A 25,443-nucleotide genomic window follows, 5' to 3' on the forward strand; every position below is an offset into this window, starting at 1 on the left:
TTACAAACCTCTTTAGGCCTAATATTAGATAAAAATTTGCCTTAAGGCAAACCTCTACTTTACCCCAACTTATGCCTTGCCTTTTTTTTTTTTTTTTACTGAGCCTAGATTTAAACCCAGAACCTCGGAGTATTAAGCGAAGGGCAAAGACCACCAATTTGAGGGGTAAAAATTAAAGACCACCCCCAGCGTTGTGCGTACCTACTTAACACATGAGCGTGTTATGCTTGTACCAAGATCATCCAACTACAACCCCCAAGTTAAAATGATAACTAACCAAACCATGACTTGGTTGATTTTGAACACATTTGTTGGTGAAGCTTGAGATATCGTTGATTATTCGAGTTCATTTTCTTGGCAATAAATTTACTAGAAAACTCAGCTCCTATAGAAAATACAAGAATCCATCACTTGGACAGTAAACTTATCAGTACATCCTCCAGCAACACTAGCCATATCACTTGGGTCAGTTGAAAAATGCCAGCAACAGGCAGAATGACAAGATCTCATGCAGCTTTGATGGTGAGATTAAAACTAATTATCTTGAGCATTGCAAAAGGATAACATAAAAACAAATATTCACATTGCAAAATTTGCGCTTGACAAGTTCGTCCCACTAAAATTCCTCTACAAAACAATAGAAGATCCTGAATATGCGAATCCACTTAAATAAAACTTTGATGTCACACCACATGCTATCTTCTGGTGAGACCAAAATAAAAATTTCAAACATCTACCTAAACGAAAAGCATCGTAGACGAGTAAACTGAGAACATGAGAGACGTGTCATCATCCTGCAAACACAAAACAAAGTGCATGATGTCACTCAAGAAAGTAATGCAGCTATCTGTCATTCAAGAAAGTAATGGGGGTGGTTTGTTAGACCCTAAGGTTCGAACATGCGGGACGCCGGGCGGAGACCGTGTCAAGGGCTTGTTGGCACGGGCGACTGTGGGTTTTGGAAGCAATGTGCGGTGCTGCTTAATGTGGACATTGTGTGCAACTATGTCAAGGTGCTTGGGTGATGGCAAAGCAGCCTTGAGTGTATGCCATTCACAAAGACAAGGACTGGCACACGGTACTAGCCAAGGTGTGCCCCAGACAATGGGACGACTCAGGCGTGCAGCATGTGTGTTGGCATGAGCTAGACGGGTGTGAGTAAAGTCTGTGACAAGGGCATGGCATGGGCATAAAGATATGTTTAGAAATAAACTAAGTGTGGACGAAGCTGACAAGCAAAGCGTGCAGGGCATGTGAACGGTGGGCAAGTGTGCATAGCATGTGCGACAATTACGTTTGGAAAGGTGTCCTAAATCATGACTTATGTTTCCTTCATTTATGCAGCCTTGACATGTGCCAGGCACGCCCTTCCCCTTGTAACTGCCATTGGCAGCTCCTTTTTTAGTAGGCAGTTGACTAAGGCATTTTTCAGTATTGTGAGCCTTCAAACTCGTGAGTCCTTTGTAAAATTTGAAGTTAGGCAGCCGCAAGATCGGCTCTGAAGCAATGGCTTCCTTCAGAAATCTGAATGCACCATCACAAGTTTCGGACCATACCCACTTAACATTTTTCTTCAGTAAATCTGTCAATGGGGCAGCTTTCTTCGAATACCCAACAATGAATTTCCGATAGTAGTTTGCCATCCCAAGGATAGACCTCAAGTCTTTCATGCTGCTCGGTGCCTGCCAATCAACAATAGCCGGCACCTTCTTTGGATTCATCCGTACCTGATTCTGACTTACTACTTGCCCAAGAAACTGTACTTCTTGTTGTGCAAACTCACACTTCTCCATATAGCACCTACATCCCTAACTACTAGGCACATTCAAATTCCAGTACAGTTAAAAGACTCTGCCACATGGCCAAATGGCCACATTCGGATAAGCAAATCACTCGCAAACTGATGGAAAAACTAAAAGAATTAATCACTTATTGGAGGAATATTTGCGGAACTACGTGATGGCAACTCAGAAAAATTGGGTGGATCTTTGGACAGTGCACATTTTTGTTATAGCTTGCACAGATCCTCAGCAACTGAAATTCGAGTTGGTGTTGGGACATCAACCCTCTACCCAGTTGAAGTTGCCAAACCAAAAACAGGTGGGAAGTGCCTTGCGACCTATCGCTATGCAAGAGATAAGGAAGAGATGCTGGCAGACGTGCAAGACAGCCTAAGCAAAGCCTCTAAGCGGATGAAGAAGTATGCTGGGAGGAACAAGCATGCTTTGGCATTTAATGAAGTAGACAAGGTGCTTTTGAGATTTACTCCCAAATCTGGAAAAAGATTAGTAGCAACAAGAGTCATAGAAGACTGATTCCAAAGTACAACGGCCCTTTTGAAGTTACAAAGGTTGATATTGTGGTGTAATGACTTGAGTTATCGGTATCGACTTAAGGTATACCCAACTTTCCATGTTAGTTTTCTAAAGCAATTCTATGAAGACGTTGATGATCCATCAAGGAGCACGACCAAGCGTGCTACTCCTGTGGTGCACAAACAGTTTGAGGAGGACATTGAGAAGATCTTGGACAATTGGACGTTAGGCATGAGCAAGAAGAACCGGCGGACAGAATTTTTTATTTTGTGGAAAGGGAAACCTGAAAGTGCTGCTACTTGAGAAAAGGGCACGAAATTGAGGCAGTTTGAAAAAACAACTATAGGAGTATTGGAACTCTGCCTCGTTGAGGACGACGAGTTCATCTGGTTGGGGTGGTTTGTTAGCCCCTTGAACAAGCTGCTCAGTATGACATGATTGTAGCAAGGGATTTATGTGTGATAGCCCTTTGAAACAACCTTATGGAAGTTGTTGGCATCGTGCACGGATGAAAACCAAGCATGACGGACTTTGTTGTGGGTTGACAAAGGCACCTTGGGTGAGTGTGGAGACACGGGTGCCTAGCAGTGGCACATAGGTGTGCGAGTTGGCATGCCATTGGGCATCAGGGCATGCGGTAGTGGTGCCAAGGTATGGCAAAGCTGCGCCTAGGCGGGGTACCGTATGGCAAGGCAAAGCAAACAAAGGCAAGACTAAGGCATGTCAAGATATGGGCAAGGCGAGACAAGGAAAGGGTTGGCATTGACAAGTCTGGCATGTGGCCAAGACACGTGGGCGTGCAGGCAGTGGCATGTGCGCATGGAATGCAAAGTGGCATGTGCAGTTGGCGTGCAGCATGACATGAGAAGACAATATCAAGAATGGTGCCAAGCAAGCCTTGGGCGCCCAACTAGGCAACAGTGGACAAACATGCATGCCATGACTGCTATTTGGCAGATACTTTTGTCCCTTATCCAAGTGTGGCCATGTGACAGTCTTGTAGTTATAAATATTAGATGTGTCTAGCAGTTAGGGATGTTAACTTCCATAGGATAGGCTTTGGTGTTGGGCTAACAAGTGTCAAAGGCAGGGCAGCCCTATAAATATGTACATACAGCCTTCATGGAAGTCAGCATTGGCCTTGCTGGCTTTTGTATTGTACCTAATCACTTAAGTTTCTTTGTTCTCGTGATTAATACAAAGTTGGGAGTCAGTTATCTCGTAATTGTGCCTTGTATTCAATATTACTTGCTAAAAATTATTCCGAGTCCCTAACCAAAAGAAAACTAGTAAGGCTGAGTAGAGTGAGAACCTTGACTTTCGTGCAGTGACGTGAATAAGAGTCACCCTTGTAATAACACACAAAGATTGATGCACTGATTGCGAAACAAAGAAGGCCAGGTCTAAAATGACAAAAAGTGCTTTTGAAAGAAGTATTGGTGTTATTAAAACAAGTTGTTTACATGTACATCTGAAAAATGGATCGACTGCACATTGCCTCACTTGAAAGCTTAAACTAATAGAAAGTACAAAAGCCATCCTCCCAACATATTAAAGTATAAAGCCATCCTTATCTAGCTCTGAGGAAATAAACTCATATGAAGACAAATGCTCTTAAATTAGTAGCAGACTAGGGGGTCCGAAGAAACAAAGGTCGCCATGGAAAAGAAGGAAAAGAATAGAGGAAAGGATAGAAAGTAGAAAATCCATCCTTACCTACCCTGAACTAACGGAACTCATCATGGGATTCATAGTCTTCATCATCCTCGTTGAATATTGCACTATAGAACACATATGGGCTATCAATCATTTCTTTCAGAGTAAGCCTTCCATCTTTATCTGCATCAGCCTGAGAGAAACCATAGTAGAATTATTTAACACACTATTCCCACTCAGTTACTACATCAACCAAGAACAATCAGCAAACAAGAATGAGGTGCATTCTGAATCTATTTTGTTTCGAAATATTTCAGTTTTACATGGGATAGTAAGACAACCATATTAAGGTTTTTAGATTTGCTAAAGATTCAATCAGATTAAGGGTTTCAGGTTCACTAGTGTGAAAAGGTGAACAAAATTGGGAACTTTTCATGTGCAATGTCCTTCATATAATTCACAGCCTTTTAACCAATAAGAATTAGAGTTTCTCTTTGAAAAAAGATGCACGAAATTAGAAGAAGAAAGCAGACGCCGACACCACTACATTGTAGTGTTCATCCATAACCAGGGACCAGTACTTTCCAGGAGATTCATTGATGTATGCAAAAATTGATAATACTGGACACAGTGTACTTTCCAACTAAAACCTATGCTTTAGGAGAATTATTACATTACAGATGGTACAAAATTGTTTGAATTGTTACTTCACCACCTAATCCTGGATGACTTGGAAATATCACTGTTCACAACAGCGTATTTGTGAACAGCCTAACTTTCAAGTCATCCAGAAAAACATTCTAAAGAAGATAACTTAAAACTAAGAGCAAATAGCCCTGATTAGGCGCAAATGGTTTTTGATGACAGTAAATCCTTTCTTGAGTAAACGGACTTAACATTATTCAACAATAGGCTTGTCAAGTGGGTCACGCTGAGACCAACCGACACATTAAGATTTAAGGGTAAGCCCACCAATTCCCAAACGGGGAAGGGCAGGGCTGCTTAATGGGCCTGGTTAGGGGCCGAGCTAATTTTCAAGGGAGGCAACCAGGCACAACCCACAACCCGTTAAAGAAGTGGTTAGGGCAAGTTTGTGTTTAGAAATTTAAACTTGAAAATCACAAAAAGTGTTTTCTACTTTCATGAATTAAGAAAAGAGAGTTCAAAGTACAATTGATGAATGAAAAATGATCAAAGGTTTTTAAGAGGACAATCATATCCTCCACATTAATTTGAGGAGGAACCAAAGATTAACCACTTTTTTTAGAATTAAAAAAGGCACGAACCGGGCTGGTTCCGGGCTGAGCCACTGGTGGGCCAGTTAATGGGCTGGTTTCGGTCTGGGTTACCAGGCTCAAAAATCTAACCCAGCCCAGCCCCCAATTTCTGAACCAGCCTAGGCCACCTTTCACTTACTGAAACGACCCAAGACATGCTCTTATTGGGCCAGTCCCCGGGCTGACTCGGTTCATTAGACAGGTTATTTAACAATAGTCATAATGAAAAGATTATCAGGTAACTTTAGAGATGGATTAGAAAGGACAGGCAAGCAAATATATTCTTGCATTGCAGTATAAAAGGCAATTTTGTCCTCCAAAATTCTAGCTATAGCTCCTAAGCAGGCAAAAAGTAAATCAATGGCAGCAGTTTGGTTATAGCTTAAGCAATAAAGATAAGGCAGACATGCAAGGGCTTGTTGGTAATAGCAAGTAGTAATGAGCCAATTCAGCATTCTATTGACACAGGCACTTCGGTTCAATGAAAATTACCTGTTGTATGATGTAATCTGCCTGTTGTTTGGCATAGTAACGCTCTGATGGATGAAGCTTTCCAATTATAGGTAGCAATTCAGTGTCTGACAAATATCTGCATAACATCAAATTTAAAGATTTATTGATGGATTTACTCAAGACAATTACTGAAAGAGATGTCTAGTTTCTTACCCATCCCCATCTTTATCAAGCTCAGCAAACAACTTTCTAGCCGGAGAGTCTCGTGAATCCTCAGAATGATGAGAAGTATCATGACTCTCCTCGTCATAGTTTCTTACTAAGTCAAACAGCCCGTGAAAGAACTCTTTGAAGTTAACCTTACCATCTTTGTCACTGTCTCTCTCCCTGAAATTATAAACCAAATTATTATAAACAGTGTTCACCTAGGAAAGACAGCTTCACTACACAGCTTTACTACAAAATTATCTCTTAAGCAAGTTCATTAATAAAATAATGATTAGCAAATAGAAAATTGAAGCACCGGGCCCCGATGGTTTCTCTTTGGCTTTCTTTAAGCATTGTTGGAGCACGGTCAAAACTGATGTGATGGATTGTATTGCTGAGTTTCAAGAAGGATGTGAATTCGAGAAAAGGATGAATGTTGTTCATTGTCATCTTCCCCAAAAGGGAGGGAGCTACCAATATGAAGAACTATAGACCTACTAGCCTAGTGGAAAGCATATATAAGATCGTTGCTAAGGTGCTTTCCATTAGACTTAAGAAGGTGTTGGACATGACTGTCTCTACTTTGCAGAATGCTTTTGTGGAAGGTAGACAGATTTTGGATGCAGCGTTGGTGTCGTGACAAACGAAATGGTGGATTCTAGAAGAAAGCAAGGAGTACCAGGTGTGTTATGCAAACTTGATCTTGAAAAGGTCTACGAGTTTTCTAGATTACATTATGCGACAAATGGGATTTGGGGAGAAGTGGATGAAATGGATCCATTTTTGTATATCTTCGTTGAGATTTTCTGTGTTGGTAAATGGTAATCCATGTGGTTTTGTTTGGGAGTTCGAGGGGTTAGAGACAAGGGAATCCCATATCACCGATGTTGTTTATTTTCGTTATGGAAGCTTTGAGCAGGATGATGGATAAAGCTGTCTTGGGGGGTTATGTGAAGGGTTTCAATGCTGTGGTTGGGGGTGTAGGGACAATCACAGTGCCTCACTTGCTGTTTTGCGGGTGATACCTTGGTGTTCAGTGATGCAGTTGAGATCTAGTTGGAGTATTTAGGCCAAGTCTTTACTTGGTTTCAGGCGGTGTCAGGCCTCAAAATTAATTCGAGGAAGTGTGAGATTATCCTGTTCGGGAGGTGGATGACATCGAATCACTCGCTCAAGTTTTGAATTGTAGGGTTGGGGCCCTTCCGACTACCCATCTTGGTGTACCATTAGGTGCTTCAAACAAGGATCTTTCGGTGTGGAATCCGGTTCTTCCGAGGGTTGAGAAAAAACTAGCAGGGTGGCAGAAAAGATATTTGTCCAAGGAGGGAAGGAAGAAAGAGCACATTGTCGAGTATCTCCACTTACTACATGTCTTTGTTTCATGCTCCAGCTTTGGTCACTAATAAGTTGCAAAAGTTTCAGAGAGATTTTTCTATAAGATAAGGCGGATGGGACAAAAAAGATTCATTTGGTGGGATGGGAGACCGTCACATCTCCGAAAAATGGGGAGGGCTTGGTATTAAAGATTTAAAGATGTTTAATAAAGCTTTATTGGGCAAATGATTGTGGAGGTTCGGTATGGAGGTACAAGCTTTGCGGTGGAGGGAAATAGTTCATAAATATGGGGTCAGGGAAGGAGGATGGAGAACTAGAAATATCACTTTACCTTTCGGTTGTGGGTTACGGAGGAACATCATGAAGGGATGGGATGTTTTCAGGGAAAATATCTTGTTCAAGGTCGGAGATGGGAGGAGTGAGATTTTGGGGACACATGGTATTGAGAGATGAATTCCAGAGTTTGTACAGAATATCTTGCCAAGTAGACTTGACAATTCAACAAATCAGAGGGATACAAGGTTGAGATGCTTTTTGGGATTTGAGATTTACAAGGGAATTTCTTGATTGGGAAGTGGCTGAGTTTCAGAGATTACAAGTCTTACTGCATAGGCAAGCCAATCCGGTTGATAACCACGATGTTTGGCGGTAGGCTTTGGAAAAAAATGGAGTGCTCTCTGTGAAGTCTTGTAAAAAGCTTTTGGCTAGGGAGGAGCATATAACGCCGTGTGGATTTCAAAGGTACCAAGGAAAGTGTGCTTCTTTACTTGGCTAGCCACCAGAGGGGTGATTTTGAATGGGGAAAATCTTAGAAAGAGCAAGGTTGTCTGCGTCAGTTGGTGATATACGTGTAAGGAGACGGGCGAGGATGTGGATCACCTTCTTCCACATTGCAGGCTATCTATTCTCAATGTCACATTTAGTAAAGATATATGATACGAGAGGTTACGGTGGGATATGCTAGGGTGGTTTGGCACTTCATGGGCAATGCCAAACACTGTGAGAGAGTTAAAGTTCAGTTGGAATAGCGTGAGAAGAAGGAGAAGACGAAAGGCTTGGAATATGGTACCACTTGCACTAATGTGGATTGTCTGGAGAGAGAGCGTGAGAAGAAGGAGAAGACGAAGGGCTTGGAATATGGTACCACTTGCACTAATGTGGATTGTCTGGAGAGAGAGATATAGAAGAGCTTTCGAAGGTGTAGAGTCGAGTTTTTCTCCGTTGAAGAGTAGTCTCTGTTCCCCTATTTTCTTTTGGTGCACACAGAAGGTCCCTTGTTGTATAGATGATTGGGTGGAGTTTGTAGAGGATCATATTTTGTAAATTCTCTACTTTTTTGGTATACCACTTTTTTTGTATTCACACAAAAAACTCCTCATAGGGGTGATGAGGTATAAACTTACATCCCTCGGTAGTCTGAAACTACCCTAAAACAAGAAAAAACTAGACTTTACAGATGTCCTATGAAATCAACTAAGGATTCTGCTTCCCCCACCATATCCTGTTTACACCAAAAATAAAGTAAACTAAGGCACTTCATCTTGATCTTTTGAGTGTTGCTGCCATTATCATGAAAACATCTTGCATTCCTTTCTTTCCATAATGTCCACCAGATCCGTGCTGGTATGCTCTCCCACCAGTTCTCCTTAGATCTTCTTTTTCCAATTCCTTTCCGGCTGTTCAAAAGTTCAAAAGTGGTCTTTGGCATGACCCAACTCACTCCAAGTAAACATGAGAACATGCTCCACAGATTTACAGTTGTTTTGCAATATAGGAACAGGTGGCCATTGATCTCTGTTTCTTGTCCAGACATAAAACACCTTGAGCAAATCTGAGTACCTCTTCTTTGTAAAGCTTCATGAGTTAGGCATGCTCTTCGGATTACCAACCATGTAAAACAGGCTACCTTATGAGGAACTTTGACCTTCCAAATTAGCTTTCAAGGCCAGTCTACTAGCATTAATTGATTGCTATTCATATTCCAATAACAAGATTTTACTGTGAAATCTCCCTTGTTATGCAGCTCCCAGACAGGTCTATCAGGGCCAATTAAGGTGCCCTGGAAGGTACCTAAAATCTGGAGAAGGTTTGTTACTCTGTCTATTTCCCAATCATTCAAGGCTCTTCTAAAAATCAAATTCCACACTTGATTGCTCCACATTTGAAAGATAGTAGCATTCTTTTGAAGGCTTGTGATGTATAAGTCCGGGAACAGCTCTTTTAGACTAGTATCTCTTATCCATTTTTCATTCCAAAAATATGTTTTTAGTCCATTCCCCACCTTTATGTGCATATTAGTATTGAGCAAGGGCCACAACCTTCTAATTGTCTTCCATACACTACACCCAAAGGTTCCATCAACTTCCAAAGTGGTCCACTGATTTAGAAGACCATATTTCTGTGCAATGAATCTTTTCCAGAGGGCCCTATCTTCAAAGCAGAATCTCCATAGTCACTTAAGTAGTAGACAGTTATTCTGTATACATAAGTTCTTTATCCCCAAACCTCCTTGAGTTTTACTAAGTGTCACATCATCCCAACTCACCAGATTATGTCCTTTCTTTTTTTTGTTACCATGCCAGAGGAAGTTTCTTCTCAGTTGATTAAACTTCTTTTCAATGCTTTTTGGAACTGGGAATAAGCTCGTCATGTAAGAAAGGAGACCATCCATCACAGATTTTATCAGTGTCACTCTACCCCCCCAAAGATAGGTACTGACTCTTCCATCTAGCCAGCTTCCTTTCAGATTTCTCCAGCACCTCACACCAAATTTCCAATTCTTTGTTCATAGCACCCAGGGGCAAGCCCAGGTATTTTGTGGGCAGAGATCCCACTTGGCAGCCTAAGTTCTCAGCTATCTCCTGTAGGTTACCAACTTGATTCACTGGAACAAAATGGCTCTTGTGCCAGTTTACATGCAGCCCAGAAATACCTTCAAAAATGGTAAGCATAACCCTCAGATGCCTGACTTGTAATACCTCAGCTTCACAAAAGACCAGAGAATCATCTGCATACAGCAGATGAGTTACTTCCATGGCATGAACCCTATTTGTTAGAGCCCTGAAACCCTTCATCCACCCATTTACATTTGCTTTCTTGATCCCGTGATTGAGCCCCTCCATGGCTAAAATGAAAAGGAAAGGGGAGAGAGGATCTCCCTGTCTCAATCCTCTTTGAGAATTAAAAAATCCTTCAGTATCTCCATTGATGATAAGTGAAAATTTAACATTGGATATGCAAAATTTAATACAATTCAACCACTTGTTGCCAAATCCCATATCCTTGAGAATCTTCAAGAGATATCTCCAATTTACATGATCATAAGCCTTCTCTATATGTAGTTTACATGCAGAGCAAAGCACTCAGAATGAAGTGGCTATGGAAGTATGCCAATGAAAATCAACTTTTATGGAGAAAAGTTATCAATGCAAAATATGAAGAGGAAGATAGCTGGATGACAAAGGAGGTTACCACACCATATGGGGTTAGTCTGTGGAGATCCATAAGAGCCTTATGGAATGAAGTTAAGTGCAACTCCAAGATCAAAGTAGTGAATGGGGTCAAAACCAGATTCTGGAAGGATAATTGGCTTGAGGCTGGTCATCTGGAAACACTATTTCCAGACATATACAACATTGTCTTTGATCATCAAAGGACTGTGGCTGATTTGTGGACACCTCAAGGATGGAATTTCACTTTCAGAAGGCAAATCAATGATTGGGAGATACAAAGAGTGGCTGATTTTCTTAACATATTGCAACAATTTAAGGGACTTCAGCTAGGAGAGGATGTTTTTTGGTGGTTGGGGAATAAAAAAGGAGTGTTCAAAGTTAGTTCAGCCTACAGGATGATGAATCAATCAATTCAACAGATTACCAACTGGCCCTGGAAACACATTTGGAGATCCAAAATCCCACATAAAGTTAGCTGCTTTGTGTGGCTTTTACCTAAAGAAGCAGTTCTTACACAGGATAATTTGATGAAAAGGGGGATAATTTTATGCTCTAGATGTTTCCTATGTGGAGAAACAGCAGAGACAGTTAACCATCTGTTTCTACACTGCAAGTTTACACAACAGCTTTGGAGAATATTTTTAAATCTCAAAGGTATAGCCTGGACTATGCCTAGCAAGGTTTCAGAGGCTCTAAAGAGTTGGGAAGAGGCAGGATTGCAGGCAAAGAACAAAAATAGATGGAGAATGGTCCCTGCCAGCATATGGTGGGCAATATGGAAGGAGAGAAACTCCAGATGTTTTGAGAGTATAGAGAATGGAGTGCAGAAGGTCAAGTTGAATTGTATTTTATTGCTTTGTTTTTGGTGTAATCAGGCCTACTCAGATGATACTATTTCCATTATTGATGTATTAGATTCAATATAGGATTAGAATAGTAGAGTCTTAGAGTACTTTTGTAGATATGGTTTCAGTACAACCTATGTACTGTTTTGTTCATATGGAATACAATCCAGTTACCAGTTTCAAAAAAAAAAAAAAAGAATTCCCGGAGTATTCTGTCTCACCCTAGAGTCCATCAGCTCATTTGCTAGTAAAGTTGCATCCAAAATTTGTCTTTCTTTCAAGAAAGCCATTTGGTGGACATCCACCAATTTATCTATCACTGTTAGCAACTTAGACATTATTTTGTACCCCCCCCCCCCCCCAAATCAGACTTATAGGTCTAAAATCTTTTAGTTCCGCTACTCCATGTTTCTTGGGGGTAAGAGCTATAAATGTAGCATTAAGGGATTTCTCAAAAAACTCATTCTAAAGGAAGTTTTGGATAGTCAACATCAGTTCATCTTTTATTATTGCTCAGCATGCTTTGAAGAAACTCATAGTGAAACCATCAAGCCCAGGTGCTTTGTCACCATCACAGTGGTCTACAATTTGCAAAACTTCTGTTTCTGTAAATGGCTTTGGAGCTAGTTTTTCTCTTCAGGTGGAATTTTTTGGACAGTCAACAAGTTCAAATGATTGCCTCCATTCTTCAGTTTCTAAATAAAGTTTCTTGTAAAACTCTATCATTACCATTTTGATTTCTGCTGGTTATGTTATTTCCTCCCCCCTTACGACCAATCTGTCTATGTTATTGTATCTCCTGTGAGCAGTTGTCAGTCTCTGAAAAAAAATTGTATTGTTATCCCCCCTGCTTTAGCCATTGTATTCTAGACTTTTGCCTCCAACTGCTCCTCATTCTTAGCCAGTTCTTCCAATTCGACAAGAACTGTTGTCCTTATCATCATCTCATCTCGAGACAGCTCTCTTTGATCCTGAGCTAAGTCAATCTCAGCTAGTTCATTGAGAAGATTGTTCTGTTTGTGAGTTCCCCAAAGGTTGTTTGCTCCAGTCTTTGAGTTTTTGTTTGAGCATCTTTAACTTTGAACAAAAAATATAATCAGGGCAACCATCTACCAGGAAATCATTCCACCAGTTTTGGATCAACTCATTAAACCCCTCCACCTTTAACCACCTGTTTTCAAACTTGAAACTTGCTTTCTTTTGTTCCCAGTTCCCACATTCAAGAACAATGGGACTGTGATCAGATACTACTCTAGGCAATATTCTCTGTATGATGTTCTTGAAGCTTTCCTCCCATTCCATAGAATATAGGAATCTGTCTATTCTGGCTGCACTGTGGTGATAAATTCCCCTAAACCAAGTAAAACTCCCACCATTTAAGTGGGACTCATGTAGTTCCAGTTCTTCTATCCAGCTGGAAAAATCATTCATCACATTTGTGATCCTGCTATAGCCTCTTCTTTCCACCATGAATCTGACAGTGTTGAAGTCTCCACAAGTTACCCAAGGTCCTTCACAAAACTCTGACAACTGTAATTTCTTCCCAGCATTTCAGCTTTTCCATTCTTGTATGTGGAGCATAAACCCCTGTTAGGTGCTAACTGAAGGAGCTCTGGACTGATTCAAATTTATAGGAAATAGAATATTGACCAGATTCTATATGGCTCCCACTCCAAACCCTGCTATCCCACATAATCAGGATCCCACCACTACTACCAATAGCTTCAATGAAACCACATTTCATCCACCTGCAAGGCCACCCTTGTTTAGTAATAGCCTTCACCTTCTTGTTCACCTTTGTTTCTTGAAAACAATATACATCTGCCTTCCATTTTTGCAAAGCACTCTTAACAAGATTTCTGCTGGATATCTTGTTAAGTCCCATCACATTCCAAGTGATTATTTTGACATTCATCTAAAAGACAAGGCAAGTACTCTCCCTCTACTTCTAACTCCCTCCACCTCTTCATTCAGGCTGGATTTATAGATTTTTCAGTTCATTTTTTCCTACTCCTCTGCTTTTTTTGGTGAATTTTTTTTTTTTTTTTTGGTGAAGGCTACTCCTCTGCTTTTTGGGGAGACAATTATTTTCTTCCTCCCTTCTTGATCTTTTTCACTTGCAGCCTTCCTTGCATCAAGTTTCATGAACAAGGCTTCTGTTTTCTCCCTCAGCCCTTCTATGGTTGCTTTATAGTTGCTGCTTATATCCAGAATTTCCCCTCTCACCCAATTTGTAGCTTTGGTTTCATTACTTTCCTGTTCATTTGGAACATGCATGGCTACAGGTACAGCATCAAGAATTTGTTGGAGTTGTAAGTTGAAATCCTCTGTTTGGTACTCACTTTTGTCTGCGGCATCTTCTCTCTCTTGTAAGGGAGCGGGATCAATTCTCTCCTCTCTTCTTTGATCAATTTCCATGGATTGTGATTTATGTTCCCCTCTCGATTGAGTTTCAATTAAAGAGTTGGGAGCTACAGTGCTTTCCTATTCGTTGAAAGCCTGTAGAAATTTTGAGGTCAGTGTTTGAATCCCTTTTAATCCTTTAACAGCTTCCTCGTGCCCCTCACATGTCTGTCCTGTTGGGTTAAATGATACATTGGTTTGGGCTTTGGCCGATTGGCCCACGAGAAAATTTGGGCTTCATTTCTGTGAAGAAACAACACCCAAAAACTCAGGCCCACTTGCTTTTTACCAGTTTTCTCTCTCTGTCCACGTGCACCTGTGCTCTCACGTGGGCTCCCAACACTTCCATCTGTCAGCTGTTCAAAGGTGCAATCACCCACCTCTTTACCCACTGGATTTGTAATTGTTGACTGATGTGCAAAATGATTTAAACCTCCATCTCCGGTAACCACCATTACCGACACTTCGGTTCAAATCTGCATGGTATAGCGAAATTCATCATCTTCAATACTCACCTCCTTGGGAATGTCGTACCCATCGCCCTTGACTTTTATCCGAGCCCATTTAAGATGATTCCTTAGTTGTGTTATTTCTTCTGTCTCCATCCAGCCTCCACAGTGATCGTTGATGGTTCTAAATACTTTCTGAGACCAGAAGTATAGGGGTAAACCTACGATTCTGATCCAAATTGAGCTTGGTCTATTATTTTCCCCCGCTGCACCTATTCTTGGGTTCCACCATTGTAGCTTGACCGTAAAATTTCTCTAAGCCCATTCTCCTTCAATAACTTGCTCTGTTGTCACCTTTGAAGCAAACTCAAAGAGAAAAGATCCATTACCCATCTCATATATATATTCAAACCATGGCTTTGCTTCTATAGGCTGCTAGCCCATCTTCTAATCTCTGATAGAGTTGGTGGCTCACCCGCCTTAAATTCGAACAGGCCTACTAAGCTCCTCTTTAATGTTACATAGTGATTTGTTGAGCTATCATTAATGCAAATTCCTTCTCCCTTCTTCAATGTAGGATTTGCTTTTGTGACATTGTCCTGCCTGTTAGTCCATTTACTGCTCTTTATTTACTTCTGCATAAGGAATGTTCATGTCAGCCAGTCTGCTTTCTTCCATCCTTCTCATGTCTGTGTAACTGTAAATGAATCTATCAACTTTCTCCGCAATGAATACCCAACCTGAATTAAATGTCAATTCAGGAATAATTATGACCGACCTCCTTCTGCCCCTTACATTAATCAGACTGATATATCTTCCATACTTGTTGAAGTTCCTAGCACAAAAGACTTCTGAGAAGTTGTCCTTTTTCTTCCATCTTCTCACCCTATTCCCTTTCATCTTGGATGCTTCCCGCAGAATCATAGTGATCCATTCCATAGTCTTCTTGTTGAAAGTTGTTCTTGTTATAGCATTTCTGCTTCTTTCGGTCCGGTCATACCATTCTCCTATCGCACCAGTTGTTTTTGTGATATCATACGACTTGGAGCCTATTGCAAAGTACATGATGTCATCCATTGTTAGCAATCGAAGACAGAGAAAAAAGGAAAGGAAAGAAAAGAAAAGAAGGAGAAAAAAGATGAGAGAGGAGAGAGAAGTTTTTCCAGTGATCCCTCTGATCACCGGAGATGGAAGAAGGAGTCTAAAAGTGTCTTTAAGACATTTCCTCGAAAGATGTGCCTGAGAGAAAAGTCAGAGCTTTTTTTTTATATCTTTTAATGTTTGGTATACCACTTGTATACGGTCGTTTTGGCCATGTTTATGAATGAAATACTTTTACTTGATCAAAAAAAAAAAAAAATTGAAGGCATAGAGTGATAGAACAATTTGAAACTCAAAACTAGTATAATCTCCGGTGATATACCAGACTTACGTTTTAATGCACATATACCAATGGAGCATCATGCTATAAACTATACATACATCTGATACTATACAAGTTCTTAAGAACAGCCACAAGCTTGTCTATGGAAAATGTTAAAAGCTTTAGGTTATTATTACTGGATTCTTATTTCATAATGCTGGAGCTGTTAAAATTATTGTCTACAATTCCTTTTTTTTTTTTTTTTTTTTGGGTGCTTTAGAGCTGTCCATAATCTTCAAAATGCTGGAAGCCGTATTTTTCTTTAGCCTCCTTTATTTTATTTTTTTTGCTCAAAATGTTAAAGAATCCACGTACATGATACATGATTAGGTTCTCAAACCACTTAAAAGATTGAAGTAATTTCTGGCATATAGATGAATTTATATGGTTCACCTAATTCTATTGCCCTTTGACTCCCTGCTTAGTAGGAAAGAAAGAAGGAAGAGAAAAAGAGACAGAACAAAAAGAGAAAGAAAGGCGAAGGAAAAATGGAATTGTATTGGATCTTTTTACTTTTGGTGTAACGAGCAATGTATAGAGGATGCATAAGATCTTGTAGATGTATTAGGAGCCTTGTAATCTGTTGATCTTTTTGTAGTTTAACACTTCCTGATTTTTTGGAGATCTCCAGCATATTCTTAATGCTGAGGAATACAACAGTACAAGTCCTCAAAAAAGTAAAGCAAAAACGGAACAAGCTCTTTAATATAAAAAATAGCACGGTGCAGGAATTGGATTCTCTTTAGAACATGTGAACTGTACAATAGATTTAAATATAAGGACATCTGGAGGTTATCCTGATTCAGGCACAAAATTGTTTGCTTAGGTTAGCACCATTCTCACTAGGCTCAAAAGTGGAATGCAGAGAAGAATTTAAAGTTCCAGTTAATTTTTTTTTTGTCTTGATAACTGTGATGTCCGAGCTAGCTTGCGCACACCTCGACTAATTCTCGGGGGTACCTGCCACCTCCACTAGCAATAGATAGCAGGTAACTTTGTCCACCAAGGCTAGGACAGGTGGGAAGAAAATCACCTAGTGTTTTTGTCTCTGCTGGGATCTGAACCTGAGACCTCATAGTTCTCAACCTACTTCATTGACCACTAGGACACCCTTGGGTGCAGTTCCACTCAGATTTGCTGAAGCACAATGTTAATCATTTTTTTTTTTTGGACAAGGTAACAGAAGCGCAATGTTAATCATTGCCGTCGTGTGACCAGAAGGTTATGGGTTTAACCCGTGGAAACAACATTTTGCAAAAATGCAAGGTAAGGTCAGGCTGTGTACAATAAACCAAATGTGATTCATCCCTTCCCTAGACCCCATGCATAGCGGGAGGTTAGGGCATTGGGCTGCCCTCTTTTTATCCAGATTTGATGAAATCTGGCTGTAAAAAGAGAGTATCCACAGAGCAGATTGAATAATTATCTGAAGTAACACAGAGCAGATTGAGACCTCCAAAAAGGACATTGGAAGTTGCTAAAAGAAGATGCAAAAATCAGGTTTTGGAAGAGACGATATCAACCCAAAAGTATGATCAAGGAGCTTAGACCGCCATAGCAGGGAGGGAAACTGGATATGCTGGAGGAAAAATCAAAGAAGTGATTGAAAGGAAACATCAAACACAGCGAAACATCAAACACCGCAATCTTTTAAGATACGCATTGGAGACAGACCCAAGCAGTGATCCAGTTAAAAAGGGGGATAAGTAGGCAAACTTCTTGCACACGACAAGAAATGTTCAGCGAGAAGGTTCGTTGTCAAAATACTGGATCGATGCAGAGGGCCAGAAACTTATCTCTGAGAAGAGCTTGAGCGCCTCTTTCATTGCTCTGAATCAGGAAGGAAGAAACTGCTGATCTGAGGGGTTTGACTAATTAGGTTGGTATAATATGACCAACTCCTGGTACCAGAAGGAATTCAGTATGGCTTTCTTCCAGCAGTTACGGAAAGTCATCGAGGCAAATGCCATACAGGCAACTCTTTTCCCCAGGAAATGGATCCTTGAGAAGAGCTTGAATAAAATGATTGAACTTAAAACCTTTTCTGGAGAAAACTATTCTCCTAGAGAGACAGATAAGCTATCCCCACATACCAGCATTTTGATACCACCAGAACAGGAAAGAGAAAACTAGGTCGCTTGTGATCTATAGACTATTCCTGATACCAAAATGTTTGGATCAGTTGAAATGAACCATACTATATGCCATTCTTTTTATAAGGTCAAGTTTTATTAATAAAGTACCAAGAAGGTACGAAAAGTAAAAAACCAACAGCATAAGAAATATCAGCATCTCAAGTAATCCCTCCTAGGATGCTCAAGAAATCCATGTACTGATCCAGGCTATCTACCCTACGGCGATTACACCAGAAATATAAATTATGCACACAAGAGTTCTTAATTCTAGAAACATGCATCCTTTTTCCTTCAAAGCAAGCCTTTATTTCTTTCCAGCCATATAATTCAAAAAATGCATATGGGGATGGCTCTTTAACTCTGATTCAGGTTTCTAGACATCCTCTCACTTTGCCAGCAATCCTTTATACTCCTAATCTTCAAAGGCATAACCCAAGAAACATCAGTTACATTTTTTTTTTAAAAATCCCAGCATTCTCAGGGAACTTCGCAATGCAAAAACAGATGTTCCCCTGTTTCTTGGTACTTCGCACGAGCATTTTTTAAGTCAAACAGGCCTCCTAAGTGACAATCCATCCAAAGCAGGAAGCTTCACCAGGAGCTTTAGACTTTCAGATGATCTTCCAGGGCCAATTAGATATTCCCTGATCATTAACAGTTTGTAACAATCACTAACAGAGAACATTATATCCTTGCTATTCACCCAAATCAATTCATCCTCCTTGTTTTGATCAATTAAAATAGGATTCAATTGTTTAGTAAGTTGACAGAAAGCTTCCGGTTCCCAATCATTTAGGTTCTTTCTGCATTCTAGATTCCAGCCGGAGATGGAATGAAACTCAGAAACATATCCATCCTTAAGCACAGAACATCTGAATAAATCTGGATAACTGCTTCTCAAATCTGTATTCCCAATCCAAAGATCTGGCCAAAATTTAATTATGGCTCCATTACCCACCTCGTATTCCCAATACAAAGATCTGTCCAAAATTTAATTATGGCTCCATTACCCACCTCTAATCTAGTATACTGTAAAAACCTATGTTGCTCGGACTCTTCAGAAATGGCCCGGATGTGTGTCGAATCATCCAAAAGTATTGCATTTTTCGAGGATCTGACACGTGTGTGACAATACCTTTGGAGAGTCCGAGCAACATAGGTAAAAACTCATCCCACATCCCACCAATGCCTTTCCAAGCATGCCCTGTTGCTCTCAATTGTGAAGCGTATTGTTTCCAACCATCCTTCTTTCAATAAATAGCATTTATTAGCTTCTTCCAGATTTCATCACCACCCCTAGTATATCTCCACAGCCATTTAAATGATACATTTGTTATTTAATTTCTGACACCCTTTTTATGCTTCTATTGAGCCGAGGGTCTCTCGGAAACAGCCATCCTACCTTGGTAGGAGTAAGGTCTGCGTACATTATACCCTCCCCAGACCCCAAGATGTGGGATTTCACTGGGCTGTTGTTGTTGTTGTTGTTGTATTTGTTATTTAATTTCAAATTCCTCACTCCTGAACCTCCCTCTTTCTTTTCATTTGTAAACCTTGTTTCACTTGATATGACTTCATCTAAAAGTTCCTAAATATCATTCTGATTAATTTTCGCAGCCAGCATGAAAAATCATGACACCAAGAAAAGAGCAAATGAAAAGAAGAATTGATGGTGGGTACAACACATAGCAATTGGCACATTAACAACAGGTAAAATAAGACCTTTATACTAGAGAAATTAAAGTCAGAAGAATGAACCTGATTTCCTCCTTGCACAGCCAGTGGAGTAGTTTGGGGTTGCCGGTATCAGCGGGATGTAGAAAACTATGAAATCACAACAAAGAAAGAAGTCATTGGATGAGATGAAATCATCAAATGAAGTTCAGAGAACTATTAAGCAAAGGAGCTAAGGGTAGTAAAAACTAAAATGGTTTTCCTGGGCCAGCAGAAACTTACTCATTGAACTCAGTAACGTTTAGAAGCCCATCTCCATCTATATCTGATGCATTAAAATGATCTTCTTTCCACCAGCCCATATCATATCCAAAAGAACTATTATCTGTTGCAGCATAACCACATCAAAGTTTGTCAAAAAGGAAGGGAACGGATTAGATATATATATAGAAAGGGAGCAGATATACACTTCAGAAACTGTGATTGCGGTGAGTTATTAAATCAATGGCCAAAATGGCTTACTATAAGTCATGAAACAATTTTAGCTGTAGTCACTAGTCAGTATGAAAGACCGATTCAAGTTTAAGTAGAAAGAGCCTGCATGAAGCAATTTTCTCAAACAGGGGCTTAAATAAAATATCAGTGAGAGGCTTGGGAAGCAAAATAAGAGGCAACTAATTTGCGTGATGTTAAGTGCACCCAAAAAAAATGAAAGGAAGTAAACATCATGTCCACATTAATCAAGCAAATAACAAATTCAAGAGTCATTCAAAAAACACATGAAGGACACTGAATCTGAGCAAAGATGAAATAATAAACAGTAAAACCTTCAGAATATGTCAATCCTCATGAAGAATTCTCATTTTTGTGTTTCTGAAATATAAAGCCAACATAGGGACTTTGCAGAGAGGGAAGCCCAAAAGCAAGGACAATAACTGAGAAAATATGAGGTAAATCTAATTCAGCCACAAAGAAGAAAATGAAGAAACGGTTAACAAACTAATTTTAAAAGAAAATCTGCAACCTCTGCATAGAAAAAAAAAATCTTATTTTTAACCTAGTTTTTCAAACCTTTCTCAAAGGAAATAAAGTAAAAACAGTGGAATAGAAGGCTTGAAATTTTTATTTTCTTTGTTAAATGAAGATTGAACACAAGGCACTATTTACAGGAATCTCATTCCAACTTTGTATTTAACTCGTGTACAAAGAATGCTCAGCCTACCAAAAGATAAGCCATCTGACAAAATCTAACATATGTCAAGCCCGCCAGCACCTATAAATACTGCTACAGGCCCTTGACAAGTGTCAGTCCCACGTGCAACCTGATCGTAATGCAGTTTTACATCCCCCAACTGCTAGGAACATTCAAAATATATTCAAATACAAGACAACAAGACTTTGCCACATGGCTATAAAAGGATAGGGACCAGGGAAATTGCTTTATTGCCTGCATGTGCGCAGCATACTGACGCTAGCGTTCGGATTATGGCGCCAAGCAGTCGACTGGCGCCAAACCTGTGCGCCACTGATACTTCTTCGCCAATATAATCACTCACTAAGATTGAATCAGATTTTCTTGATACGATCAAACAATGGATGATCTGTTATATGTGAAAATAATGGATCAAGTGAGGGAGGGACAGTCTAACGGTATTGGATCGAGGACGATCTACTGCATTTTAAAGGAGGGATAATTGTGGTTCATCAAGGTGGTGGACTGTGTTGTTCTCTTCTTAAAGAGACACATGACACTACATATGCCTGACATCCGGGTGTTGAATGGATGTTAGCATTACTGTTCGAAAATATTTTTGGCCTAAAATGAAAGATGATATTGAAGCCTATGACAAAACTTGTCTCGTTTGTCAACTTGATACGACTGAGCGGAAGACGGAAGCTGGTTTGTTACAGCCTTTACCTGTTCCGAAGCGACCGTGGGCTTCAGTTTCAATGGACTTCACGGTTTCCTAAAGTGAACAGTATGGCATCAATTATGGTGGTGGTTCACAGGTTCTCTAAATATGGTATTTTCATTGCTGCTCCTACTGCTTGTCCTTCTGAAGTAGCTGCTTAATTGTTTTATAAGTATGTGGTGAAGTATTTTGGTATATCACATGATGTAGTCATAGGGATGCCACATTCACAGGCCGATTTTGGACTTCTTTGTTCAAAATGATGGGAACTGACTTGAAATTGTCAACAGCAAATCCTCCACAAACTGATGGTCAAACATCAATCATCTGCTTGAGGCACTACGTAACGGCAAGGCAAAGGAATTGGGTTGATTTGTTGAATAGTGCACAGTTTTGTAAAACTTGCACAGATCTTACAGCAACCGAAATGAGTCCATTTGAGTTGGTCTTGGGAAGACAGCTTGATGCACCACTAGAAGTTGCCAAGCAAAAAATGGGAGGCAAGTGTCTGTTGCTTACCGTTATGCGCATGACAAGAAAGAGTTGCTGGCTTAGGCACAAGATAGCCTAAGGAAAGCGTCGAAGAGGATGAAGAAATATGCTGATAAAACAGACGTGCTTTGAAATTTAAATTTGGTAATAAGGTACTACTGAAGCTTATTCCACTGATTTGGAAGAAATCAGTAACAAAACCTGTCATCGTGGGTTGATTCCAAGGTATGACATCCCGTTTGAAGATGCGCAAACAGTTAGAGTAGACCATCGAGAAGATATTGGACTATCGAATGCCAGGTATGAGCAAGAAGAATAGGCGTACAGAATTCTTGGTGCAGTGGAAAGGGAAACCTGAATGTGATGAAACTTGGGAGAAAGGGGCGTCTTTTTGGAAGTTCGGTTAGCAAATACAGGCATACCTGAGTTCTGCCTCGTCGAGGGCGACAAGTTCATCTAGCGGGGGAAGTTTTTTAGGCCCTCGGCTCATCTGGTCGAACGTGGCATGGTAGTGACAAGGGATTTGCATGATGGACCTTGGCACAACCTTATGGTAGTTCTTGACATCGTGTGAAGTGATTCTCTAGACATATGCTTAGACTGACATGGGTACCTTGAGGGAGGCAAGGTTGCCTGGCACAGGCTTGAGTGAGTTGGCATGGCGTTGGGCGCTATGGCATGTAGCCTAGGTGCCCGTTCATGGCAAAGGAAGACCATGGCGAGGCAAGACCACAGGGCATGACAAGCTGAAGCATGGCAAGGCAAGGCAAAGGCATAGGGTTGACACAACAAGTGGTTGTGGCATAGGCGAAGTAGTGTCAGGGACGAGCCGGATGTGCAGCGAAGTCAGGCATGCCACGCGCAGACATGGGAGACATGGGTGAAGGACTGAATCAGTTGCGCGCAGGTTTGGCATCAGTTGGCCGGTTGGCGTCAGAATTTGAATGCTAGCGTTAACGTGCCCGCACACATGCAGGCAGGTAAGCAGTTTCCTTGATCCCTATTCGTTTATAGTCATGTGGCAAAGTCTGAATTTGAATATATTTGAATGTTTCTAGCAGTTGGGGGATGTCAACTGCATTAGGATCCCGTTGCACATGGGACTGACATGTGTCAAGGGCCAGTGGCACTATTTATAGGTGCTGGCAAGCTTGACACAGGTTAGATTTGGCCTGTTGGCTCATCTTTTTGTAGGTTGAGTCTTTGTGTTCTTTGTACACAAGTTAAATACAAAGTTGGGAAGAAATTCATGTAAATTGTGCCTTGTGTGACTTTCCTAAGTACTAAAATATTTTAAGTACTGACCAGAACATGAGAAAAGAAAGAAGGTTGAATCATTGACAATGACTGCCGTGCAGTGTCAAAATAAACAAACATTGACCAACAAACAAAGTTTCAGATGATGGCCACAGAATGACATACCAAATTACTCTACAATGAAAAGGTACCTATCCACATATATAGACCCAAGCAAAAACCTAAAACAATTTCTAGAAAGTTTCTTTTATCAATGTAAACTGCAGTAGTACTTGGTACATGAACTGTAGAAAGTATCAAATTTTCCAAGCTATTGCCACAAATATAATAGATCACATAAGACGCAGTGGTAGCTGTCTCTAGGAAGTAGACCTTCAACTTGCTTGTGCCATTAAATATAGGCCATCAACCAATTGAAGAAGGGGAAATACTTAGCACCCATAGAACCCTTTCTTCAAACCATTTGTCCAATGATCCTCACACCACACACATCCCCAACCTTACATCCGAATTTAATATCCTATTAACCAGCTTGATTCATACCATCTACACCTTCAACTTAATGAGGACATGAAAACTTACTGAGGACATGCCCCTAGATAGGAAGTTTTGGAGGTCGAGGATTACAATAGAAGGTTAGTAGGTAGCCGCGTGTTGTAGCACCTTTATGTGGTAGAGACATGGGGCTAGTCTCCTCTTCTCCTTTTCTCCTTATTAGTAGTATTATATTACTATTTAGTACTCGCGTTGTATCTTTTACTTCGTTTTTCTATTGTTAGTTGTTGCTTCATTGGCTGTGTTTATCTTGCCACCTTGCTGCCGTTATTTTTTTACTTTCTAGCATCTTTGTGTCGAGGGTCTATTGCAAACAACCTCTCTACCCCACAAAGGTAGGGGTGAGGCCCCGCTTGTGGGATTACACTACGTATGTTGTTGTTGTATTCATACCCATCTACTTCACCATTTCTAAGATAAGCAGCAGTGAAGACAATCAATTGAGAGACTACTACCAATGCGAATTAAAAAACCTCCTAAGATAGGAATGCAACAAGCCAATTCAGAAAAATAGAGTGGCATAAAGCAATGCAGGTTATTAAACAAAAAAGAGCTTTCTTGAAATTAAAACAAGATAGAAAGAGTGACCTGAATTGCGAACCCAACTGGGAGGCTCATATTCATGGAAAGAGACAAAAGCATCATGATTCTTGTCATGAACTTCCATATCTCTTTGAGTCCTATGCAAGACCTCCTTCCTACTCTGCTCTAGATTCCACTCAGTCAACTCATGCTCACTCACAAAACCATCAGATGGATCCACATCAATCTTTGGGAACAACAATACAAGCCTATCAGTCACATTGAACTTATCTTCATCATTCAAATAATCTTCAGCGTCCATAAAGTCTTCCCATTCAGGCTGTGATTCTTGAGCAGGAGCATGTTCGTGTACTAATTCAGGATGATGGCTGTCAATGTATTGCTTCTCCCATTCTTTATCCTCACGTTGGCGCTCTATTTTAGCAACTAATGGGTCAAAGGGAATGCGTTCATGTGAATGTGAAGGGTCAAAAGTGAAGTTGGAGCGTAGTTTGAGTCGGCGATGACCATGGCGGGTACGCTTAGCTTTGTTGGAAGAAGGAGACTGGGAGAGGAAGAGTAGGAGGAGTACAGCAACCGTAATGTAGATAATCACTGAAGCTTTGCCCATCTCCTCATCTAATGTGTATCAACGAAGATTCAACAAGGAAGCAAAGAAAAGACTTCACACGAGATCTTATTCTTACCTACAATTAGTTGACAAATTGGACTCAAGAATTTGTTTGTTTGAAAGAATGTGAAACTGATTGGGACTCTTCTTCTCTAACTCAATCTTTACATGTCTTTCACTTTATTTTTCAGCATTTATGTTTCTAAAAAATACGAAAAAAGGTAGATCTAAAGGTGGCACCAAAACTTGGGGTAATTGACATGGTTGTTACCAATCAACTCGTGCCATGTCAAACTTAATGTCCCCTCCTTGCTACGTGATCATCATCTTCTTTGCTTTTTTTATTATTTTTTTATTTTATTTTCTGTTTTCTATTTGCTTTTATTTAAGGGAAATCTAGGCATGCAGAACATTAGGTTTTATTTATGTTTAGTAGCTATATTTTGCCT

The 25,443-nt window shown here is 40.3% G+C and overlaps 1 protein-coding gene across 3 annotated transcripts; it reads right to left on the reverse strand.

Moving 5' to 3' along the window:
* Nucleotides 1-523: 523 nt before the first annotated feature.
* On the reverse strand, nt 524-25,205 carry LOC132621506 (uncharacterized). 3 transcript variants are annotated; one of them, XM_060335804.1, is made up of 7 exons: nt 24,430-25,205; nt 19,907-20,009; nt 19,709-19,774; nt 5,915-6,088; nt 5,741-5,837; nt 4,036-4,164; nt 524-794 (listed from the first exon to the last, which is right to left on the reverse strand). In XM_060335804.1, exons 1-6 carry the CDS (start codon nt 24,992-24,994, stop codon nt 4,042-4,044), a joined length of 1,128 nt encoding a protein of 375 aa, XP_060191787.1. In that variant the 5' UTR covers nt 24,995-25,205; the 3' UTR covers nt 524-794; nt 4,036-4,041. The 3 variants fall into 3 exon arrangements, with proteins under 3 accessions (XP_060191787.1, XP_060191786.1, XP_060191785.1); XM_060335803.1 differs by having other exon boundaries at nt 4,032-4,164; XM_060335802.1 differs by lacking the exon at nt 524-794 and having other exon boundaries at nt 3,738-4,164.
* Nucleotides 25,206-25,443: the final 238 nt, after the last annotated feature.

The sequence above is a fragment of the Lycium barbarum genome, chromosome 12, assembly GCF_019175385.1.
Source record: "Lycium barbarum isolate Lr01 chromosome 12, ASM1917538v2, whole genome shotgun sequence".
NCBI classification, from domain to species: Eukaryota; Viridiplantae; Streptophyta; class Magnoliopsida; order Solanales; family Solanaceae; genus Lycium; species Lycium barbarum.